The sequence below is a fragment of the Sardina pilchardus genome, chromosome 24, assembly GCF_963854185.1.
Source record: "Sardina pilchardus chromosome 24, fSarPil1.1, whole genome shotgun sequence".
NCBI classification, from domain to species: Eukaryota; Metazoa; Chordata; class Actinopteri; order Clupeiformes; family Clupeidae; genus Sardina; species Sardina pilchardus.
In genome coordinates, this window is record NC_085017.1 from 8,041,765 (window position 1) to 8,066,727 (window position 24,963).

Consider the following 24,963-nt stretch of genomic DNA (forward strand, 5'->3'; position numbering starts at 1 on the left):
AACTACAGAAAACACAATTTGATAGTTGTTCACTCATTCTCCACACCTAAAAAATAGTTCCAATCGTTGTTTTGGCACTTCCTGTTGCTAAGCAAGGTAGCATTGATTCTATGTATTTCTGCACACAATAATTAGTATAGTCTACTTGCTTGTCACGTGCTAAATTGAACAGTCACACTACTCCACTTACTCCACAACAACAACCCAACAACACTCAACAACATCCAACAACTGTCAAATGAGACATGAAATCTGTGACAAACAGTATGGAATCACTGCTCTCTTGGTTTGAATGAACGGAACGATTTAGCAGCATATCATAAGTAGATTCTCACCTCATGTACTCCTCCACCTTCTCCTCCAGGTCCCAGTCCTCCTCTGGCAGGTCATAGCTAAATGAACGCTGTACTCCACTAGGGGGATAGAGGGGTGGAGGTGAGGCCTCATAGCTGTTGCTTGGTGACAAAGAGGCTTCAATCACTGGGGTCTGTGTAGTGGCGGAGGTAAGAGAGGAAGATGATGATGACGACGAAGATGCAACTGTTGCTGTATTGGTAACTACACTGGGAGGGGCCGGGTGGCTGTCACAGCAGGAAGGGGAGCGGTGGTCAGAATCAAGCCGCTCCAAAGAGTCTAGCGCCTGAATGATCTGCGGTTTGGTCATGCCTGAAAGTCTAAGTCGCTGAAGGAGGTCAATCTGCTCGATGGTGTAGCGAGGCTCCACATCACAACACTCCATCCTGGCATCTGTAAGACAAGTAAGTATGAAACAAGAAAACCTAAATCCTAAAAGCAGAGAAGCACTGAGGATATTGCTATAGTTGTTACATCATGGAAAACATAGACTTAAATACCTAGGACAAACTTATTCACGTTGCAAAAGCTATGAGAAGCAAAACACTTTGGTGCCTGCTTTCAGCTGCTTACTGTTCGAGTCCATTGCAAAAAATGGAAGAGAAAGTCTGTTCAAGTCACCAAACAGAAATATTGCTGACCAGGAAATTAATAATAAGGTGTACATTTGAAATACGATGTCAGGAAAATGCGGCTTTGGTGTATTAAATCATAGTTGTTTCAGTTTATGTCCTAGATGGGAATAGTTGTATAATAAACATGATGAGCCTCCAACTACCTGAGAGCGGAGACAGTCGGCCCGTAGGGAGCGGTTCAGTGCGTGGAGCCACGGCCGGTAGGCACCACTGTCGCATGGCTCAGAAAAACACGGGGTGAAGGACACTGTCACAGATTGGGAGACACAGGTTATCGAACATTGTAAAGAATCGCTCACTAACAAAAAATGGATCCGCAGCAACTCAATTTGAAGATGAACTATGTAGCTGGCATAACATGAGCAATCCTGACAAACCTCATAGTTTAAGTGGTCCACTGTAGTTGAGGCTGTTAGCTTACTGGCTAGCTTTAGCTAACTGGCATAGGTCACAGACAGTTGATGCTTAGTTTAATTTTCGGTATGACAAGCTCTACGACTGTGGCACTACTTACGTTACGTAATGCATATTTGTATTAAATCTAGCTGAAGGTCTGTAACTGCATATGCATTTGTTACTGTGGCTGTCTAGGATTGCGTTAGCAATCTGTCTGGCTAAATGTGCTAACATTAATTAAACGTCAGTAATATTACGTGGAGTGGAATGCACAAACACGAACAAACAAGCCACAACCTACATCTTATTAGCTACTGTACACAATCATTATGAGGGCAGCAGTGACGAGATGGCTAGCCAAAATATTAGCAAGCTAAGTTAGCTGGAAAGTTATTCGTAGCACACGTCCCGAAACAGTTACCAAACATTACTTACCTCCCAGTGCAGCTGCTAAGTGCAGAGATGTTTTGCCGCAGCCAGACGACGTAGCTGGTGCACTCTACTGGCACCGCTTTCCACTTTGAACAGTCCAAACTAGCTATTGAAGGTGAACCAGATGGGTCACATTGTCCCGGGATGCTGCGGTGAGGTAGGCGGTCGGTGTAAAATAGGAATTCGGTCTGACCTCTCACCCGCAGCTGTCCCAACTTGATTCAGGAAGTGTTGAATGCCACCAGTGGAGAATATCAAACAGAAGTTTGTTTGTTTTTATCTCAAATTGATTTGAGTTGTAATATTCTCAAACATCTGCTTTAAAAGGCTATGTCCACACTTGTAATAATCATACTTTTTACTGGACACAGTGGCTACCTAGGAATGCAGGCTGCAGCTTGTGTGTAGGGTGTTTGCATAATGTTAAAACATACTAGGCCTACTGTATTTAATGAAGCCAGTATGCATTTGGTGCTCACACTACTGTAGAACAAAAGGTGCTTGACCCACCTTAAAGCCACACATTGACTGACTGGACACCGGCCCAAAACTAACCAGCTGAATTTCCAGTGTGACTTCTGAGTCTTGATCGTGCTTCCTTGGGCCCAGCACAGCCAGAGCTTCGACTGCAAATTGACCTTGCACCAACTAATGCTTCAGGTGGTATGTACCCAGATAGCATATTTTCAGATATCAAGATAACAAAAACACACTGGGACGCTCTCGTTCCTGAGTCCAAATATACAGCTGCCCTGTCTGCATCCACAACATGGATCTGCAGTGAATAGTCAGCACTGGACTAGCTCGATTTTAACATGATTCTCTGCATTTTAGATGCAACACCTTACAGCTTATCAGATCTCAGTATACCCTAATGGGTTTATCACGGGGCATAGCCTATATGCATTTCTGTGTTAGCCAAGCCAAACAAAATAGCCTACTTTTGTCATTGTTTTTTTTTTTGTTGTTGTTGTTTTTTTATGTGTGGGCTAGAATAACTTTGTAACAACATAGGCCTAAACAAATTACTGTTTGAAAATCAGTTTGAAGATATCCATCACCATATATGTAAAAATGTGTTGAAAAACGGAGACATAAGGAGTCAAAAAAGTTTTGTAGCTGTAAGAGTATGTTGTGAATATAAGATTTATGCCTGTGTAGCCTACGTTCTTTGACTTTCAAAACAGCCTTAAACACATGTATAGGCTACTGTATGTGGTTGACTTATTCTTTGAAGAATTGTGAGCTCTTTACATCTGTGCTACCCCATCACTCTGACTTGGCAAAGAGAAACTTCTGAACTCTACACAGATCCTATGCAGCATAGGGAGAGCATGGTTAAAGGTAAAGGGAGGAGCAGCAGATATGGAGAAAGCCTAAAAGAAGCTACTGCTAAAAAAAGTCCAAATATTGCTCAAAGTCGCATATACTGTAAGTGGACTTGGCAACAATCGATACAACATTCACGAGCTATGAATTTTGTCTCTGTTTAAGATTAGCTAAATAATCAAATTAGCTAAATAATCAATCAGTCAGCCAATCAGAATGCTGCCCCCAGACTATCCAGATTATGGAGTAGTGGACTGTTATCTCTCCATTTCATGCATGCAACATCTCTTCTGAAACACAGGTGGTGGATCAAATAGAAGGTTTAAACACAGATGAAAACATAGCCTCCTTTGTAAGTGATCCGAGCCTAACAGACAATCTTGAGTCAAATTGCACTTCAGTCCACTTTTTGGTGATAGTGTTTATGTCACTTACAACAAAAGCTCCATTTAGACAACATGGTAAATTTGTAAAATACAGTGCATCTTTAAAAAAACAAACTTTATTAACTTGAAGTGATACAACCTGTTCTTATGTATTTAAAAGCAGCCTGTCCATCTCATCTTGTCTTATAACTGGCACACATTTCCAGGTGCGTCTTTTCATCACATTAGGCTATAGGTAGAGTGTGTCTGCATGCAAATTTGTGTTGAAAAGTGTGGTATTTAACAATGGAGTTTATTCAATTTTCCCAGCAAAGTGAACGACCAGTAGCAATGAATCATGCACGGTATGGATAGTCAAGATGCAAGAGGTTTGCAATAGCATGCCAGGCCCCAGCCCTGGCGCAACTGGCTGGGGCACCATCACCGCATGCCGGCGACCCGGGTTTGAATGATCTACGCCCCGTGGTCCTTTTTCCGGATCCCACCCCAACTCTCTCTCTCATTCGCTTCCTGTTTCTCTCTACTGTCCTATTGGATTAAAGGCATAAAAGCCCAAAAATGATGCGTGCATTATGCTAAACCGACACTTCGAATAGCCCTGGGCAGCTACTTTGGACAGTCATTAGAGCCAATAGACTTTGAATTCAGAATGCCGCACATGTTTTGAGTCCCAAATTTCATATCATGCGTCATTCCACAAAATGTGTCTTCTCGTGAAGTTATTCAATAGCATTAATTCAAAACAGCTGTTATAGGCTTAATGTCATTTTTAAATGTCATATGCAGCCATACTTAAATTCTGCTTACTGCACATGCATTATGTATTATTATAGCCACCCCCCCCCCCCCCCCCCCAATCTTATTTTTAAAGCAGACCTTTGTAGACCATGCAATTGGACTACGGGTTTAGATAGTGGTTCTCAAAGTGGGATCCGGGGACCCATTGGGGTCTGTGACCCATAGCCAAGGGGTCCGCAAAATAATTTGCTGAGGTTTATAATTTTAAAAAGATGATGCCCTTTTCACCCATAAAATGAATTGTGTCTATTTGGTCCTACCCACATTAACATTTAACTTAATTCAGGTCATGAAGAACCATACTACTGCTCAGCCTGGCTTATTTGTTAGCCAGCTAGCTGATGAAATGTTTGAGTCTGATGAAATGTTTGAGTCAGTCCATGTTGTCAAGCAAAGACCAAGTTACACATCTGCCAAAAAACATGGATTAGTGGACTGGTCACAACTTCAGAGAATACAAATGGTTAATCGTTACGGTTATACGGTGGTCCTCGGAAAATGTTGTCCCCCAAAAGGGATCCTTGGAACCAAAAACATTGAGAACCTCTGTTCAAGAGGAATAGCATGGTTGAATTAACCTGACTCTCGCCAGATCCTTGTAGTTCGCTGAGCTTCACACAAGGATCTGGGACTTCTCGATAGGAGATGTATTTCTGAAGGCGGGGCCTTATAAAACATCCTTGCATGTGATTTGATAAACCACTTGTCCATTATCTTGAATGACGTGCTAGGCTACTTCAAGTTCTTGCCAAACCCGGTCGGAAGAAGAGGGGAAACATCCTTGCCACCAATACGTCTTCAAAACCATTCTCTGTTCATCTTTTAAAGAATGAATACTCGATAGATTCGACAAAACGGTTGAAATAGCAGAATCAATGTCAGCACAAGACTCCTCGCTGCGTGCCGCCATTGTTGTTTGAATCAAATACTCGCTTCGGCACTCCTGATTGGTTCATCATTTTTTGCTCCCTGGAAGGAGTTTGGATTGCCCTCGAACCCAGACCCTTGTGTGGAGCTCAGCGAAACGCCTCTGGTGGAGCATGGCGGAACTACAAGGGTCTGGCGAGAGTCAGGCTATGGTTGAATGGGCACTGTTCAAACAAACGGACACACAGACTGAGAAGTTAAAGGCGAGGCATTCCAGTATTTACTTACTGTGGTACCCTTTGATAACGTGACTGCTTTCTTCAAGTGTATAAGAGTGAGTCGGTCACATGTATATAACAGCCTTTGTGAAACATTAAGATCAGCGTCAGTCTTTGGGACCACACCACTTCAGCATCTTCACCATGAACTGGGCCTTTTTGCAGGGTCTCCTCAGTGGGGTCAACAAATACTCTACGGCATTTGGCCGTATTTGGCTCTCCGTTGTCTTCATCTTCAGATTGATGGTGTTCCTTGTGGCTGCTGAGAAGGTATGGGGGGATGAGCAGGGCAACTTTGACTGTGACACAAGGCAGCCGGGTTGCAAGAATGTCTGTTACGATCACTTCTACCCCATTTCCTACGCACGGCTCTGGTCACTGCAGCTAATCTTCGTCACTTGCCCTTCTCTGCTGGTTTTACTGCATGTGGCATACCGTGACGACCGAGAGCGAAAGCAGCAGCTGAGGTATGGTGAGGACTGCCCAAAGCTCTACAAAGACACCGGAAAAAAGCAGGGTGGACTGTGGTGGACCTATCTCTTCAGCCTTTTCTTCAAGTTAGCAGTGGATGGCGTTTTCATTTTTCTCGTGTTCTACATCTACGAAGAGAATTTCTTTCCACTGGCGGTGAAATGCCAAGAAGCACCTTGCCCGCAGGCTGTGAACTGTTTCATCAGCCGTCCCACAGAAAAGCGTATCTTCACAGTTTTCATGGTCATCACCAGCTGTGTTTGCATCCTCCTGACGTTGCTTGAGATGGTCTACTTGATGGGAAAGCGCTGTAAGGATTTGGCAAACCCTCAATCTGCGTACAGAAACCCAGTACACATTGTATCTCTACCAAATACTCAGGAGCAGAATGGTCATAATGAGTCCTTGGAAAAGGACCATCAGCTAGAGGAAAGTGCCCCTGTCTATAAGGCTTGATCTTGTGTTAGGCCTCTGAGTGTCTGTGTTGTGAAGATTCTGCAGTCAAGATGATTAGGATGAACCCCAGTATGCTTGCCTGACTAATGATAATTGTCACTGAAGCAGAATGAAATACCTGAAAACTTTCACACCTTTGATTAATTAAAATGTATATCAGTATCTTAACAGTTAGGTTCATATCCAGAGCTGTTCAGATCCAGTTAAATTCATAATTGTGTGACAATTTACGTCAACTGTTTACAACATTAAATTGTTTTCAAACAATTATGCCAGACCAACGCATAACAGAATTGTTTTGTATTCCATTGTATTTTGTATATTTCTCTCTAAATGCATTAAAACATTTGAATATTAAACATGATTAAATATGGTGAATTGAACAAATGTTTTGGTTTCAAACCTGATTTATAATTTTCAAATTATTATTTTAATAAAAGCTTTAATATACAGGTGCATCTAAAAAAAACCTGAATATCATATATAGAGAGAGAGACAGACAGATAGATACAGTACCCTCCAGAATTATTGGCACCCTTGGTAAAAGTTGACTAAAAATAGGTATAAAAATAATCTTTAGGTGATTTATTGTACTCCCACAATGAAAACAATGTGGAAAAATATACCCTGCAAGGCAAGCAAATTTATTCTGAGAAAAAGGAAAATCTCATAAAGAAATAAATATTTTTAACAAAAACAGCTTGCTCACAATTATTGGCACCCCTGAAACATATTACGTACAACATTTAACAGGAGCATTTTCCTATGTAAATGCAACGTTTTAAAGTAAATCAGAGTGTCTGTGAACTTTCAGAAGTAGTTCATGACGTTCTTTTTCACTATGGTATGAAAATGAAGTCACTCAGAGGCTAAATCCTCTAGTCATTTTTCAACATTGGAGAGACAAGAGAATACACTAAATTGAAATAAAAAGAAATTGTGTTGACATTTGTAAGTAAGAGAATGTCTATGGAAACTAGGTATTTTGTTGAAAATGCCTATATTTCCAGTTAAAATGATGAATAAAAGGTTCTAATCATCTGGAAATGTGGCAAACATGCTTGGACAAAGACCCATGGCTATTTTGCTCCCACGCACAGTATGGAGGATGGTATGATAGGCAAAACAATCCATAAGAACCACTGTTGAGAGTTACAGACAAAGCTATCATCTTGGGGTCACCAAGTCCCCCCCAAAAATCTTCAAAAGTGACCTCACTGCTAATAGATTATTTATACAGCATGTCAGGTTAAAGCCAGTAGAGTCATTTAATGAACAATGTAAATGGCAGGAATTACTGAATGGTACCATGACATGTCTGGGAGTGTGGTCTATTGTCAGATGAAAATAAAATGATGCTCTTTTGCAAAAAACACTTAAGGTGTCTTTGGCATACATAGAAGAATGACTATACTAAAAAGAACCCCATGCCTAATCAGAATTATGGTGGAGGGGCTGTGCTATTGTGGGGCTGTTTTAATTCCCAAAGGCCTTGGGAACCTAATTAAGGTGCATGGCATCATGAACACCAAGAAAAACCTGAACATTTTCAAAGGAAATCAAACAATCTCTGCCAAGGCCCTAAAAGTTGGTCATGATTGGATCATTCATCAGGTCAATGAACCAAAACAAATGCACAGATCAAAACAAATATGGTTTACTGAACACAAAATCAAGCTTCAGACATTGCCATAGCAGTCCCCTGATCTAAACTCCATAGAAAAACAGTGGGATGAGTCAACGAGAAGAATGCACAAGTGTGGACCTAGCAATCTGGACGATCTGGGGAGGTTTTGTAAAGATGAATGGTCTTAAATCCCTTACTTTGTATTCTCAATCTTTATGGGGTGTCAGAGAAGAATATTACATGCTGTTTTATTGACAAAGGGAGGTTTAAGAAGGTATTACAAGTAGGGGTGCCAATAATTGTGAGTGACGTGTTTTTATTAAAAACATTTATTTCTTTATGAGATTTTCCTTTTTCTCAGAATAAATTTGCTTCCCTTGCAGGGTGTATTTTTCCTCATTGTTTTCATTGTGGGAGTACAATAAATCACCTAAAGATTATTTTTTGGACCTATTTTTAGTCAACTTTTACCAAGGGTGCCAATAATTCTGGAGGGTACTGTAGGTACTTTATTGATATCCCAGGGGAAATTCTTGAAAAAGTCTAATGCACAGACAGAGATTACAGTAGACTCTGGCAACTATTGCTAGTGTTTTGACTTCTCAGGTTGACATTTCTGTATTATAAATTCTTTATTGTAATGTTTTGATATTGTATTTTTGATATCCATGAACAGTAGTCATCTAGATTAAAACAAACAAATTGAAATATTTCACTTGTGTAATGAATTTAAATGATGAAAGTTTCACTTTTTGAAATAAATTACAGGAAGACATTTACTTTTCCACGATTCCATTTTTTTTGCGATGCATCTTTGCGTCAGTTTGTTATGGAAGTTTAGTGATTAGTATTTGTTCAAGCAAAAACAAGGAACAACACAAATGCATCACTTTGGCATGAAAAAATCTAATGAAGTCATAGTACTGTAGGAGGAGCTTGTCTTTACGGTACACACAATGATGATAAAACTAAAATATAATGCACTGAATAAAATCATATCCTGCCATAAAGGTGTGGCAGGCACTCTTGGAACAAGCCAAATGCGTTTTTTTCAAAGTTGGAACTATAGTGTCATATCCTGGTTCTGTGATAAGCAGATCATTCATGGCTGATTGATAGCAGAGGTCCCATGAAGCATTTTAAGTCTGATATGACTGAATGATATGCCTACTGTGTGGCTCCTCATTCAGACACATGGCAAACAAGGGCTTGGCTTTTGCTGATTATTAATGTGTGTTTATAGTCATTAGAGATGATATAGGGTTAAATAAGGTTTGATACTGTAGTAATATTGCAAGAAAGCAACAAAGGTCTGTAAGTATTTGTTGCAAAGAGTGTGTGCACCTGTGCAAAAACATGGCATTTCCCCTCAACATGAAAGATGTATGCAGACAAATCTCCTGCATTTATGGGCAGTCATGATGAATCAACAAGTGACCAATTGTGAACAGAAGGTGAGCTGTGAAGGCTTTCAAAGCCTAACTGTGAGTGATTGTACAAGTGGGTGGTGGAGATATGGACAAAGTCACGTTGGTAATATCATGCCATTCAAACACCAGACTGCAGTGATTCAGGAATAAACAGGGAATAAATTAATTAACACTCAAGCAGGATGGTTCTCTTTAGAGTCTCAAAGAGCCTAAGTCCAGCTGTAAAGTGTTAAAGCACCACTACAACAATTTGCCAGTTTGTGATCTACAGTATGTGTTCATCAGGCAGCTACAGTAGATAAGCATCTTTACATACAATCAAAATTAATTTGAAGTACAGGTAATAGTCATTCCTCCTAGCCATCCATGATATGCTTTATGAAGAAAGCCATTACAGCACAACATTACTGGCTATATTGCCAAAAGACATAGATCCACTTTTATCGCAGGGGTCGTGGGTGTCTAAACTCATGTTGTTTGTGCTGCAGGCACCTTGAAACTTGCAACTAGCAGTTGTCTTACTATAGTTACATGAATGAACATAGCTCTACGTGCCATATCTTCAAACACCTCTGAAAGGTGTCAAACAAGCGACTTTGCAATTACATCTCTTGACACAAATGTTAAGAACAAAAGTTCAAACTCTTTTTTTTAAGAATGCCTTGTGTTTTATAAAAAATGTCTTACTGAAATGTTATAGATACAGTACATTTATGGAAAACGCATCCACACTGTAGCCTACTGTAACTCCTCAAGCTGTACGTGGAGTTGTTATCAAAGAGTAATCAAACCACACCCTGGCAGTGAGTGTGTGCCCAGCCCAGACCTCAGTTAATCAGGGAGCCACTAAACTGTTTTCTGACCAGAGAAGGAATACAGTGGACAGCGCCACAGAGAATCCCTACCAACACCAAGACTCTTTATGAGAAGACCTTTGCCAGCACAGAGCTCAATGTATTGTAAGTAGAAGGATAACATGATGATTTGTCTGTACTAACTTCACAAATTTGTAAATTAACTATTCATGTTGCAGACATCAATGCTGAGAATCAGTGATCAACTGAAAGTCAGTGATCAGTTTGGAAATGGAAATATGAAAATGTTATATTTCAGTACACTTCACTTACTATAATGTGTCCTCAAAAATCTGATATTTAATGATTCACATAGGCCTACACATTTAGTGCTTGGCAGACTTTACTTAAATCCGAATGTTGTGTCATCAAAAATCTGTTTCTGTGGAAGCTTAATAACAGAATACATTAGGTACATCAGACTTTTTCAAGACTTTTTCAAAATTAATTGAAAATTGTGTTGTAAAAATCATGAATCATATTGAACTTGAATATGTTATTCATTTTCTCCACTTTCCCCCCATGTAGAGCAACATTTGAACTGCTGCCCTTCTGATCGACTAGGCCTACTCATTTGAATTAACACTCATATTAACTGTCACTATGGATTGGAAGGGTCTGGAGGGTCTCCTTAGTGGAGTGAATAAGTACTCAACAGCCTTTGGTCGAATCTGGCTGTCACTGGTGTTTGTTTTCCGTGTCATGGTCTTTGTGGTGGCAGCTGAGCGTGTGTGGGCCGATGAGCAGAAGGATTTCGACTGCAACACACTGATGCCAGGGTGTGCCAACGCCTGCTACAACTACACTTTCCCCATCTCGCACATCCGCCTGTGGGCCCTCCAGCTCATCTTTGTCACCTGTCCCTCTTTTATGGTGGTGATGCATGTGTGGTACCGCGAGGATCGTGAGCGCAAATATCAAGCCAAACATGGTCCTGATTCGCGTCTTTATGACAACCCTGGACAGAAGCATGGCGGTCTGTGGTGGACTTACCTTCTTAGCTTGTTCTTCAAGACAGGCATGGAGGTGCTTTTCCTCTATCTACTGCACTACATTTACAACAACTTCAATATGCCCCGCAAGGTGGCCTGCGATATGTGGCCCTGTCAACACCAAGTAGAGTGCTACATCGCTCGCCCTACCGAGAAGCGGATCTTCACATACTTTATGGTCGGTGCCTCAGCAATCTGCATTGTGCTCAACGTCTGTGAGATCCTCTATCTTATTGCCATGCGTGTTGCGCGCCACAGTCAAAGGAGTGCTGCCACAAGGAGGACCTGTCGAGAGCCTCACTGCACTGAGTGTAGCCTGCCCATGACCACCAAGGGATTGAAACCAGATTGACGTTGTCCCAATAACACCTGATATGCCATATGCTATAGCCTATATGCAGTCTTTCAACACCGCCATAAAAAGAGAACCTAAACCAAGTCTACTGTGTGATTTGTATCATTATTCTTTAATTCACAGTAATATCAGATTAATTTCTCATCAATCTTCATAAATGAATCCTTGAATAAGATGATTAATTGTGTATTAGCACCCATCTTACTGTATTATGATGTATTTTGATATTATTTGTTCAGCCTCTCTAGAAATGATAAAGTGCTGACAATTCACCAGGCAGCGTGCTTCTCCCTTCTATGCTTCTGAAATATGAGTTGGAACTGTGTACGGTTCAGTCTGAGCTTCACAGCCTATATGCATTTACAGAGCCAGGGCTGCAATCCCTGATTTTTAAGAGTAGGCCTAATTAGCTGCATTCACCCAAATACGAGATTTTGGATTGGGATCACAGACCATTGGAAATGACCTCTAACGGCAGAGATGGGAAAAGTCCAGCTTCAGAAAGTAAAAGTCCTACCACTTATCTGTGCAACCACTCACTTCAACCAGCTGATTCTAATTGGCACAACTATTCAGCTAGGTACAGTAGAGCAGCTAATTGATGAGATCACCTGTGTTACAGTAAGTGCACAGGTAGAACCAATACATGAGTGGACTGTTACTTTCTGAAGCTGGACTTTTCCACCTCTGTCTAACGGCTGTTATGAGACATGGCAACTGAAATTAAGGGAGGGAAGTTCTGGCCCATTTTCTTTCAATTGAGCTAATTAAGACAAAAAATAATATTCTATGGGCTGGGCTGATGGCATCTTTAAAAATGACATTCAATAAAGTGCCACATGCAGATGGCCCCAAATTACATTGTCTATGGATTGACTGATCCTTCTGGTAGGAAATTGCCAGGTGAGCCAACAATCCATTTAGGCTACTGTAGACAACATGGTTGTTTCCTAATTGATGTGGCACTTAATTCGTTCATTCATGAACATGTGATTGGAAATAATGTTTTCATAAACTCAGAAGACCCAACTTGAACTGACCCAACTTTTTTTTTAAAAGTGTGTTCATGAATTGATTGAACAACCTGTATTTAGGCCTACGGGGAATAAATGAGCATACAGTTACTAGAACTGCTTACCTTGGTTGAGCAAGAATAAGAATGTGTTGTTGTTGCAACAACGACTGCCATGATCGGAGAGCATGATTGTGCCATGAGTAGGCTACAGTCTCGTAGGAAAAGAAACACCAGGCTATGGCTTCGGTAGACTCAAAATTGTAACACTTCAACACGGCCACTAAAATTACATTTTTGCAACAGTGTAGCGCCATCTTGAGCACGTATCTATACAACGTTGCGTCATGAGAATGGTTTGCTTGGACATTCCCATCAGTAAATAAATAGGCCTAAATAAACGAATGAATGAATAAATAAATCAGTGAATTAATAACTGAACGACTGAATGCATGCATGCAAACAAATAAATAACCTGTTTCTAATTTAAAAACCGTATTCTGCTGTCATCAAATTGCTAATGAGCGTTGTGGTTTGAGACGTTTTAAGAATGGGCGTGGCTGTGCTTTGGAATGGAGAATCACCTGCTCTGTTGATGGAGGGAATCGACAAGAGAATGACAGTACACTATCAGGATCTGTGAATCTTAAACAACGTGAATACCAGCATGATTTACGTAGATTAAGGAGTAACTATGGCAAAATCAGGTAAGTAGTTTCCGGCGTGGGTTCATCACCAGTCTGACAAACTTTAGTGGGCTGTTAAGGCGTTAAAAGAAGTTTGCGAGAGTTATTGTAGTCTATGTAAAATGTCCCATGGTGTTGCCTACCACCCACGCCCGTTGTTGCTTTCTTTTAGAATACATAGCCAAAAGTTTCAGGCTACACTTTGACTGCTTAAAATAGTAGACCACTGAGTAGCGAGGCCTAGGCTACTGTAGGTGAGAGTTTTCCTTTGAGAAACGAGTGGATTTAGAATCAGCATTTAAATCCCTTTTTTTCAGCGAATTGTGCTCGTCATCACCGCCACTGAATTGAGAATCTCTATGAAAAAATAGATGGTGCCTTTTTTGTCATGGATAGGTATAGGCCTACTTCAAACGCAATGGCTTATGTTCTGTATTTCACTACAAACACAATAAACAACCTGGTTTTGGATTAGCTAACGAATATGAACTCTGACGTGGGAGTAGATTACAACATTAGAACTCAAAACTCGCAAGTGTGGGTTATTGCAAAGCAGGCTGTTATTGTTAAATCTTTGGTAATTGTAGGCTTAGACTTGTCAATTTGTTAGACTTGTTAGAGCTGTCAATTGAATATTCTGGCCATTCCAAATCTTTGTAGATTTAGTGTGTAATCATTAAATGTGTGGTGACTTCTGTCATCAAGCGGTCATGACCTTTGTAAGAAAATCAATAGTTGGCAAACAGAAAGAAGTTACCTGCATGAAAATAGCACAGCAACAACCTGAAATTTTAGGGGTGCCGTGAGCCAGAAAAGTTTGGGAACCACTGGTCTAGGCTTCGGCGTGTTCCCCATCCTTTTCCGCTCAGTCTATCTATCTTTTTCTCTCGTTGCTTATTAGGCCTACTCATTGTAGCTTACTTTATGTCTCTTTTTTTAATCTTTGGATTTCTGCCTACCTCCAACCTATTGTCCCTTATGAAGGTGTATGTTGTGGGCGCCTGAAGGAGCCCAAAGCCCTGATGAAGTTTGGCCTGAGTGTGGTGCTCATAGGTCACGTGAACTTCCTGCTGGCGGCGTTGGTCCATGGCGCCGTGCTGCGGCACATCAACCTGAACCCAACGGCGCGAGGTATGGAGTACGCCATCTCTAATGTCCTCGCCATGGTGGCGGGACTAGTGGTGAGTTAACAAGTTAACAAGTTAATTCCACTTCTAATTAGATCAGGCCTTACCGCCATTCAGTGTTGGCTTTAGAGTAACAGAGTCGAGGCAAGCCAATTAGGCTTAGAACATCGGCACACTTGCTGAAAGGGGCCACCCTTAATTAAGATCATCAAGGGTAATAAGATCATTAATAAGATAATTAAGAATCTCCTGAACCAGCCTATACATGGCCAAAAGTATGAAGCACGTGTTTTAGCCGTACCTTTTATTATCGTAAAAACAAACATATAGCCACACAATCTCCATAGGCAAACCTTGGAAGTACTGAAGAATAGGTTGCACTGGACAGTGACATTAAAATGGCTCGGTCATATGATGGTATCCACAAGTCAGTTAATGAAAATGCGTTCTTAAGCACATAGACAGCATCTAACTTTCTTTGGTATCATCAAGACTGTTCATAAGGAGCATATTAATTTCCATGGTTTTAGAAGAGCAGGTGTAAAAGTCAGGTCTCCAAATATATTATATGTATATGCTTCATTTAGGAATATTGTGAATAAGTGTTGCCAAATCAGGTGTGTTGTGGGAGGAGTAGGCTAACATGGAAGGAAATGGAACAGATATTACGTATATTACGTATAAAAATGTTCTGCCTGACAACAGAGGTCAGATGAGGTGGAAGCCTCTTGAGTAAGTGGGTTGAACTCAAGGTTGTTTACCATGTATAGTATCCAGCCCAACTCTCAAATCATGTTATTGTTATTGTAACATGCATGTGGCATTTTCTAAACTGGTGTGTATTTTGTTTTGTTATCTTAGGCAGGCTACTGTTGTAATTATTTTAGCTGAATTTACTCATCATAACCGTTATTATCCTTACAGGGTGTCATCATTGGTATAATGGCCATCGTATTGTCAAAAAACAACTCTCGCCGAGCGCTTGTAAGTCAGCATAAACAAACACTTGCACACTGAAAACATAACAACATGTCCATTTTCAAGATTTGCCATGGTGGGTTCATTTTAAGTTCCAGTCAGCATACTTTAGTTTAAACTTAGCTATGGTAGCAGGGAGACTAATCGTTGGTGAATTGAACTTGGCCTCTCACCTACTACAAACAGAAATGTTGGCATATTTCTCATACTCTCTCATCAGCTGTTCTGTTTTTTTTAGTGGTTCAGAATAATGACTCCCCTGTCTTGTTGGTCCTGTTTTATGATTGCAAAACACTTACCAGTTCTTTAAGTCAACTAGTTTGAATCTGCCTTTCTTGTACAGGCTTAATGTTAGGGAGCCTGTTACACAAGGCACTCCTCTTTTACAGGATAAACAAACTTGAGGTGATACTGAGTAGTGTAATGAGTTTTGAATTGTTTATAACATACTGTAGGTTTGTTTACTTCCTCCTCTGTTGTTTCACACTTTGTTGTGTAGTGTAATGAACATTCCAAGGGTAGATTTGTAACTGAACCTGTAATCATTCAGGTTTGTTGACCGCTCGTGTATTGGGCAACCCCTCACCTCCTTTTTTTCTCTTTCCAACCTGTGACTGAACTCTGCCCAAAGTATGACTGTTCTTGTTGCCTAGCCAGCTTTTGTCAGTTCAAATAGATGATACTGTATAAAAAAATCTTGTTACTAATATGTCGTTTCCTCCAGTCATATTGTCCCAGTCCTTGATGGATTTTTTTTAAAGTGCTGTTTTCATGTGTACTATGCACACATAGTCACAGACATGAACACACACGTTGACTCAGAAACAAATTTTGTTTTCTGTCTGGATGAGTGTTAGGTGCTACTGTTATCCAAAGATCATAGAGCGCTACGCGTAGCGCTCTATGATCTTTGCTGTTATCCCATATCATCTAACAGACACATTCCGATACCTACATGCAGTACAGTATCATGATCTAGCCAATCATGTCCACAATTGGAAATTATAATAATATGGTCAACAGAATTTCGATATGGATAAATGGCTTCATTTGTTGAATCTATTTGGTGCCTTTTCTTTGGGTTTGCCGCCACCTTGTGGTACTGACATACACATCTGTGGGTTTGATGCCACCTTGCACCATTTAAATGGGCTATTTGCAGCTTTTAGTAGTTCAAACATTCAAAAATAAACATGTCCGCTCACTCAAAGCAGACGTTTAAAGCGAGAGACTGAGAGTAGTAACAACAAATGAGACTGTAAACATATGGTCGTACAGGTTTGATCGTACAAAGTAAAATCAGGCACATCCGAGAGAGAAGGCCTAGTAGATATTACTGTAGATATTTTATTAGACTTACTGGTGAAAAAAAAAACGTTCCAGTCTTTGGTACCTTTTAGACTTTTTTTTTATGCTGTATTTATTTACGATATCCAAGCAGTAATACATTTATTTTGTTATAAATTATAAACTATCACTGCTAAAGCAGGGTTGTGAATGTTCAATAGTTCTATAACTTTATCATTATCATCAGTGATATCAGTACAGATATATCGAAACAGCTGCTAAACAATAACATGAACCGAAATGGATAATGTTTATGGTTATTTGTTGCTCGTAGAATATGAAATCAAATTATTTAGAGTAGGACTAAAGCTTTGGCATGTACTGTATGTTTTGCAATGATTCATCCATCTGTCCATCTGTTCCCTGTGTTGTCAGTGGGAGGGGCTAAAATTCAAGGCATGGAAGTAAATGAGGAATGACAAAGAAAGGAAATTCACCCCAGTTTCTCTCTTTCTCTCTCTCTCTCTCTCTCTCTCTCTCTCTCTCTCTCTCTCTGTCTGCCTTCAGACGTGGGGATTGTGGGCGCTGAGTTTGGTCTCCGCTCTGCTGGCTGCAGCCTCAGCGATTGGGTTGCTCGTTTCGACAGTGAGGGCGATTGTCAATCGCGGGCGGAGCTTGCTGACTCATTGTCGTTTCCCAGATGCGATTGGCTCCTACTCCTACGTCACAAATGAGTGCCCCTTTGACCCCACTCGTATATATGTGAGTCTTGTTATACTGTTGGGGAATTCAATTCAGGCCTCAGGTTTGACATGGCCTATTGAAATGTATGTTTTTAGTGTTTTCTGTGTGATACCTGGACATGTATTTGGCAAAGAGCCCTCAGTCTGAACAAGTCCTCAATCTTGAATCAAACACACACACACACACACACACACACACACACACACACACACACACACACACACACACACAGGAGTAATCATTCTGCCATTCGCCGGAGTCAACCATGTAACCTTGCAGTCTGAATACAGACTGATTAACCTCCGAACCTCACGTCTGTGAGCTCAACACTGCGCACCTTTTTGAAGTCTGATTTGTACTCATTTCCATACTGTCAGCAGATATCTGAGATGACCCTGCTCTATTTGAGATTATGAAATGCTGACAGCAGGGCATAGTGCCACCTGAGCAGATATCACATGTACATGTGGAAGTGATTTCTACTTAAGATTCCATTACGTTTTATCAGTTTAGATTGAGCTTCTTAGAGTTGCCCCCCTATAGAGAGCTATTGTTCAGGTTCATTTACATTTGTGAGTCAGCCATTACAGGTAGCAGAGCTTTATTTAATTCCACTTAATCCATTTAATGCTGACTAGAGATGATCTTCCTGTACAAGGCCATACTAGGACCCTGCTAATGTTGAAGAAATATAATTGGTTGTATTATATGTTTCATGTTGCTTCATGGTTAACTAATCAATTTCAGCATGGACTGAACACACAGTAAGGCTATAAGATATACTGTACACATCACACTGAGTCTGCCTTTACTTAAACAACCTTAACCATACAAATGGACAATTAAACTGCCTCTCTCCTCAGTCATATCCTGTGTATTACTAGCATTGATAAATGTCATTTACATTTGCATTGATTCATTTAGCAGATGCTAAAAGCGTTTACAGCGATAAGAAGTAACTTTCAAGCTACATTGCAGAGGAGTCCTTAGGTAACAGTGACTATTACAACAATAAAACTTACTACATTCTTAAAAATAAAGGTGCTTAAAGGGTTCTTTAAATCTCTGGATGGTTCCATGGAGAGTCAAAACTCTGTGTTGAACCATTACATCAGACAAACTGTTGCCTCATTGGTTCTTTGAAGCACTGGAAAAGGTTCTTCTATGGCATCTCTCTCTGAAGAACCAGTACCGGCTTCAACATGTTTTAGAGTGTACCAGAGGATGACAGTACAGAAGTTTAAGTACTAGTCAAAGTGTACTGTAGTTGAAGGATATAGGAGAGGAGGCACTCTTGGAAGAGTTGAAAGGTTTCATTCAGGGACACCCTTGATTTTGCAGCACTTAGTAAGGCTTTCCGCCATCGAGGAACTACAAATTAAGTGCCATTGAATTGAATTTCCCTTGCACGAGTTACTGAGGCAGGATTGTGAGTGATGTTTTGCTTCAGACGTTATATCGTTTAACACTTACTCTTCTATAGTAAAGCCGAGTCCTGCCAACAAGATTATTTTACAGTTGGGCAGAGTTTAAAGCTTTCACTTTGGTACTCTACTGTAACTGACCCTTGGCAGATGGGTTGGGCCCTTGAGTCGTGGATCTGTCCGAGGTTTCTTCCAATATGTATTTCCAATTCTACAGAGTTTTTCCTTGCCCCTGTTTCTCATGGGCTCTCTTTGAATGTTCAACACTCTGTAAAGCGCCATGTTTTGGCGCTCTATAAGTGAAATTAAATTGAAATTGAAATTGAAAATTGAAATTATTCCTGTCATTAGGGTTACCTCCAGATTTGGGGTGCCTCTCATTCAGCTTTTATACATCCTCCCTCCTCAGGCCTCGATCCTCGATCCTCACTGGTGTACATAAAGAATGATGGGGCGACAACAATGGGATAAGTCTATCCAGCTTTAGTTCTAGATCAGTGGGAACGCCCCTCGAGGATCAAGGAGAGATGTTGAGAGGCACCCATGGTGACCCCATTGTTTACTTGGTGCTGTCCTGTGTGTCTGTTTCAGAGCACCACACTGATCCTGTGGTTTCCTCTGATCGGGATGAGCGTGGTGCAGCTCGTTTACTCCAGCTGGTGCATGTCTGCCTGCTCGTCGTTCCTGGGCCTCTCCTGCTGCTGTTCCTGCTGCCCTAGACACAAGCCACCTCGAGAGATCACCCGGCCTGTACGTCCCCTCTTATTCGCTATTGTTATCTTCCTTAGATTTGGTGTTCACGTTTCAAGGGGGTTTCCAATGCTCTGCTCACTATAGTGCATCTATCAGAATGCTTGATAATGAATGCGGAGAATAAGCCAATTTAGCGGGGTAGCTGGCCGTGGTCTTAGGATGCCAATATCAGTATATAAAGTATTGCATACAATATATTATATTATACAAAGATGGCATGCAAGTGATGTATGGATAAAGGCTACTAGTGAAATGGAGGAAAATAGGAAGGTGGTGTGTGATGTAGATGCATAGGAGTTTAAATCTCTTAGAACAGTGGTGGGTTGTCAATCATCCTTATGGGCTCCTCCCACACATTGTTTTGAAAACATACAGTGGGTAAGGGTTGAGAATGGACTGTACCTGTCTATTTGGGTCTGTGTTAGTATATACAGCAACACATATCTTTACCTTAATGACCAGGCCATGTTTTCTACATGCTGTAAGCATTATAAAACAGAATTACTGTAATGTTTGAAACTGTGTGCATGCGTGTGTGTGTGTGTGTGTGTGCGCGTGTGTGTGTGTGTGTGTGTGAGTGTGTATGTGCATGCTAAGACCAAGAGATACTGTATGTCAATATATTTCCTACACCTTTTTACAGCATGTCAGAGGTCAGCACAATGAGCGTCAGGCACGTCCTGCTGAACAGCACGAGCTCCTCGCGCAGCCACAGCCACCACCGCGTTCCCTCCTCCGCTCCTCAGCACCGACACCGACGCCCTCACAGCCCAACCGCGCCTCCCAGCTCAGCAGAGACAGCTTCTGGATCTGACGACTCCCACCACAGAAGTCATGGTGATCAAACGTGTACAAAGGCAACGTAAAGATCCGCACACCGAAGAGCTATATATATATTTTTTATTAAGTAACGTTATATACGTTAACATATACAGTATATATGTTGGGAGCTCTTCAGTGTGTGGGTCGTTCCGTTGCCTTTGAACTATAATGTTTCTTTGATCTCGCACCGGGCAACTTTGTTACGGAGGTGCCTGATTTTACTTTGTACGATCAAACCTGTACGGTCATATGTTTACAGTCTCATTTGTTGTTACTCTCAGTCTCTCGCTTTAAACGTCTGCTTTGAGTGAGCGGACAGTGACGGCATGTATCACTGTGTTTTCTCTAGGGTTTCTGATAGGATGGAGTTGTGATGTGCCCAATTCGGTCACCTCAGCTGGCAAAGCGTACAAAAGCCAGGCCAGCTTATTTTGCTAAGTTTCATTGACAGTTGCTCAATTTGAATAGTTTGCTTGAACTGTCGAAAGAATAAATGATGGTATAAATGAATAAGTGAGAATTACGGGAATGATTGGTGTGTAAGTGAGAGAAAATGAGTATGAGTGAGTAGGTAGTGGATACGTGTTGGAGTGTGTTAGGTAGAATAAAAAGTGTTTTATAATTGATTGAAGGGCATGCATACATTGTTTGATGTGATTTTTTTTTTTTTTAAATGAGTACTTGTTTTTTCAATAAAAACATGATTGTCCTCTGCAGGAAAGCATGTTTTGGTACCATTTCACCATTTAAAAAAGGAATACCAACACACAAGCAGATTCCCAAAAACACTTTTGATAAAGCATAGGCACACCTGGAGTGTCAAACACATAAGTATATTTGTCATTAATTGAGGAAAAAAGGGACTGTGGTGCTCTCCTCGTATGAGGCCTTTCATGCAACAGAAAAATAAGATACTCAACATAGGTATCAGAAATCTTGGTACAAATATGGAAGCAATGTGAAGAACTACACAAAAGAGAATGACAGACTACTTTTAACCGTGGTTGCAAACAAAAGCACCATCACAGAACACAAGAGGCAGGACTGACTACAGAACTGCAGGGCCTAAACAAGGTGATGCCAAGGGAGAGTGCTGTTCTGCGGCTGCAAGCAGCTGTTTGAAGGGGAATGTAGATGAAAGCCGTGATTCTTTTTTTTCCCTTTCAAAAAGTGGAGTAAGCCCTTGGTGGCAACTCTCAGTGAGGTGTTTGAAGGAAATAACTAAAGTGGAAAAGAGTAAAACTACAATTTTACTGAAGATGTGAAGTACATTCCCATCTGTGTTGTTTAAAGCCTGGCTCTAGCTACAGTCAATAATCATTGAGTTGTGTAAACCAACAGAAATGGTGTTAAGAGTTGCTCATAGTGGGGAAATTAAATAAACGTAATGATGCCTACATATACAGTACCTTAAACAATGCAATTGATAATACTGTAAAATTAGCTCGGACAACATCCCCCACCCAGCCCACCCACCCCCCTCCCCCAACACACACGCACACACAAAAAAAGAGAAAAAAAAAAGAAAGAAATTGAACAGAAGTAACCACATACATGCACACAAATACACAAGCGTACTTACACACTGGTATATGGTCACTTGAAGCTCTGAGATTGATATGCAGAAATAAGAGAGCAATGCAATGCATTCCCTGGTGCAAATATCACTGTAACATTGGTAATGTCAACATTCCCCAACAAACTGAATGAATAAAATGGACCCGGATCCACTGATAACATACAGATCGCAGCTAAGCTGCTGTCTGATTATCGCCATCCATGACACAATAAAAATACAGAATAATGCTAAAATAAATAAATAAAATAAAAAGGAGAAAAGTGATATGTACAAAAAAAATAAAATAAACAAATCACAATCTTCAGCCTTCTCTTATTTTCTGAGGAAAGATCATCAGCATCTTGACATGAGAGAATTCTGGCATTGTGTCCAACTCAGTTCATTGCAGTCCATACCATTTGAGTGGCAGGATTGGGAGAGGGTCCAGGCTGGAGCTACATAATACTGCTGTGGAGAGCTGCTTCTGAAGGTCTGTGTACAGAATTCTGGACATCTGCTATTTCTTCTCATTGCTTCTCTTGCTTTTTTTTTCATTACTGGTTGTGCATATTCAGCAACAATGGATATAACATTCAAGAGGGATCTGTGCATTTGGAAGGAACAAAATCAGGTCTTAACTAAAACACTAGGCAGGGGAGTCCATGCACGATTCCCGAGGAAGGGTTGTCTTTTTGCGTTTCCAAAAAATCCAGATATAGATGGATGCTGGGGGTGTCATGGCATTGACTGGCCACTGGGGAGGCGCTGAGCACAGGGCTGACCTTTAATCTCTGAGCTCAGTAAAGAGAAACATACAAGTGACATGCGGAGGACAGATGGCTTGGCAGGTGTGTGTGTGTGTGTGTGTGTTTTGTTTTTCTCCATTTTACGTATGCATGTCCTTTAATAAAAAGAATTGCGCTTCAGCTGATGCTGCTGTCTTAAACCTCAACAGGAACACAAATGAGAACGATGAGATGAAACCCTTCATGCATGTGTTGTGTGTCGCTCGTGGCTCAGAACTGCGAGGCGCTGCTGGGGTCACACTGCAGTAGCCTCACGATGGACGGGTCACTTTTGGCACCCTTAATGAACTCCTCCAGCGAGAGCTTACCTGCGAGAGAGGAGCAGACAGAGGATACAGAAAACATTATATTTCTTTTTTTTAAGTATTTATTTATTTTTTGGCCCTTTTGCCGTGAAGAGTAGACAAAGTGGGAAAAAACAAGTGGGAGAGAGAGATGGGGTGGCATCGGGACATGACCGCAGGCCGGATTTGAACCTGGGTCCCCCTGGGTACTCGGACCCGCACATGGTACGAGCACTGTAGCCTGCTGCGCCACAGCAACCCCCCCCCCCCCCCCTAAAAAAAAACATTATATTTCAATTACAATATAAAACAATCGTTACTGTGTGTAACCAATGCACAACTCTTACAGTGCAAATTATATACAAACACAGAGTTTATTTATCCCTGCATTTCTTGTGTATCATGTTTGTGCAGATATCCTCAGCATATCCTTCCCAAACGTTTTTCTCTCATGGCACATTGTTTACTATGAGAAAATGTAACAGCACACCACCATGATATTAAATGGGGTTTAAAAACGGAAATTCAGGAGGAGCGTGACAGAATTTGCCACCAATCCTGCTTCATCTGCCAGGCAATTTATTCCCAATCTACCTGCCGAAGCAGCAGCATTGCCTTAACTGTGCTCGCAACCCACCACCTCCCCTCACGCCTCCAGTCTTCATTAGCTATGAATAAAGGGGTGTATGTCGGGATCCTGATTGACTCCTGCCTGCACAGTTCACTTTTGCACGATCCCACAAAACACTTCAGGACCCTGGTCAGAGACCACACCAAACATGCTTTACTATCGCGAGTCTATGCAAATTTCGGATCGTTTCGGAAAGTCTTGTATTGACACATGGCAATGTTGGCAGGTTATTTGTAAACCTATAATGTTAGCTCAAGTATTGATTGTATTCTGCCATCTGTCGCTGCTGTAATTTCTGGGGGGGGGGGGGGGGGGGGGGGGGGGTGTTTATGATCAGGCATCCTTTTCAAGCATTTTCCCAGTTGTACTCTATGCCTTTCAGCTATACAACATGGCAGCCATTAACAGACAACGTTTTGCCTGTAATTGGCTGTTACATTACACATTCCTTGACCAATGAAAACTAGATGGAGAAAAGTGCAAAAGAGTATGCAGATAGTCAGTTAGATTTAGAACTAATGTCATGAAATTTACCTTAGCACACACTAGTACTGTACATACAGTATATTCATAGTGTGCAATTTGTTATGGGTGTTTTGTAGGACCTATACGACTCTTGGTGGAACAAGCCATTGTTTTGGTCGGCTTCAAACCTTTTATTGTAACACAGACACATCAGGAAAGACTTGTACTGAATGGGGGAAGAGAAGTGAAATGTATACATAATACAGACGGCGATGGGCCTGCATACTACACACAGACACACAGGCATATCATTTATTGACCAAAATGATGATACAGGACACAAAAACACAATCCAACATTGACACACACATTAAGAACACAAACATAACACCAGTCTAACCAACAAGGCATGCATACACGGTATCTTCTATGAACATGGAAGCTTCACTACTCCTTGTACATTACACAGATCCCACTTAGTGGATTTATTCTCTAGTCTGGCTGTCACCATACTAAGCTCAATCTTTTAAGATTGAACATTAGTAGGGGATTCTGCACTTTATTTCCACTGCATGAGAGGCGTGCTCTCTCGGAGGAGGGGCGGGACTGTCGAGCTCTATTGGCATCGTTCCAATCATGACTCCGTACGTTTGGATAATCCTTCAACCAATCAGACCAACGATCCAATGCATCTTTTGGCTAAGCTAGTTTGTGATTGGAGCCAAA

General features: G+C 41.1%; 5 protein-coding genes across 8 annotated transcripts in view; 3 read left to right on the forward strand and 2 right to left on the reverse strand.

The window, feature by feature from the left end:
- Positions 1-1,986, reverse strand: part of zgc:91944 (uncharacterized protein LOC436941 homolog) — a 47,790-nt gene extending 45,804 nt beyond the window's left edge. For both annotated transcript variants that reach the window (XM_062529297.1, XM_062529296.1), the window contains exons 1-3: positions 1,821-1,986; positions 1,133-1,236; positions 336-747 (exon numbers count right to left, since the gene is read on the reverse strand). In XM_062529297.1, the coding sequence (XP_062385281.1) occupies positions 336-747; positions 1,133-1,208 (488 nt within the window). In that variant the 5' untranslated portion in view covers positions 1,209-1,236; positions 1,821-1,986. The remainder of the gene's footprint in view (positions 1-335; positions 748-1,132; positions 1,237-1,820) is intronic.
- Positions 1,987-5,619: 3,633 nt separating this feature from the next.
- On the forward strand, positions 5,620-6,402 carry LOC134073128 (gap junction beta-4 protein-like). The gene has a single exon (XM_062530112.1). It carries the CDS (start codon positions 5,620-5,622, stop codon positions 6,400-6,402), a length of 783 nt encoding a protein of 260 aa, XP_062386096.1.
- A 4,514-nt stretch (positions 6,403-10,916) lies between these two features.
- On the forward strand, positions 10,917-11,657 carry LOC134073129 (gap junction beta-3 protein-like). The gene has a single exon (XM_062530113.1). It carries the CDS (start codon positions 10,917-10,919, stop codon positions 11,655-11,657), a length of 741 nt encoding a protein of 246 aa, XP_062386097.1.
- A 1,568-nt stretch (positions 11,658-13,225) lies between these two features.
- Positions 13,226-21,217, forward strand: tmem54b (transmembrane protein 54b). 3 transcript variants are annotated; one of them, XM_062528894.1, is made up of 7 exons: positions 13,226-13,379; positions 14,343-14,539; positions 15,410-15,469; positions 17,318-17,512; positions 19,510-19,668; positions 20,315-20,407; positions 20,438-21,217. In XM_062528894.1, the coding sequence occupies exons 1-7, from the start codon at positions 13,367-13,369 to the stop codon at positions 20,483-20,485; spliced, it is 765 nt and encodes a 254-aa protein (XP_062384878.1). In that variant the 5' UTR covers positions 13,226-13,366; the 3' UTR covers positions 20,486-21,217. The 3 variants fall into 3 exon arrangements, with proteins under 3 accessions (XP_062384878.1, XP_062384877.1, XP_062384879.1); XM_062528893.1 differs by having other exon boundaries at positions 20,315-21,217; XM_062528895.1 differs by lacking the exon at positions 17,318-17,512 and having other exon boundaries at positions 20,315-21,217.
- Positions 21,218-21,305: 88 nt separating this feature from the next.
- The window catches only part of hpca (hippocalcin), a 30,874-nt gene continuing 27,216 nt past the window's right edge, over positions 21,306-24,963 (reverse strand). Inside the window, exon 5 of the mRNA XM_062528896.1 lies at positions 21,306-23,165. Coding sequence (XP_062384880.1) covers positions 23,068-23,165 — 98 coding nt within the window. The 3' untranslated portion in view covers positions 21,306-23,067. The remainder of the gene's footprint in view (positions 23,166-24,963) is intronic.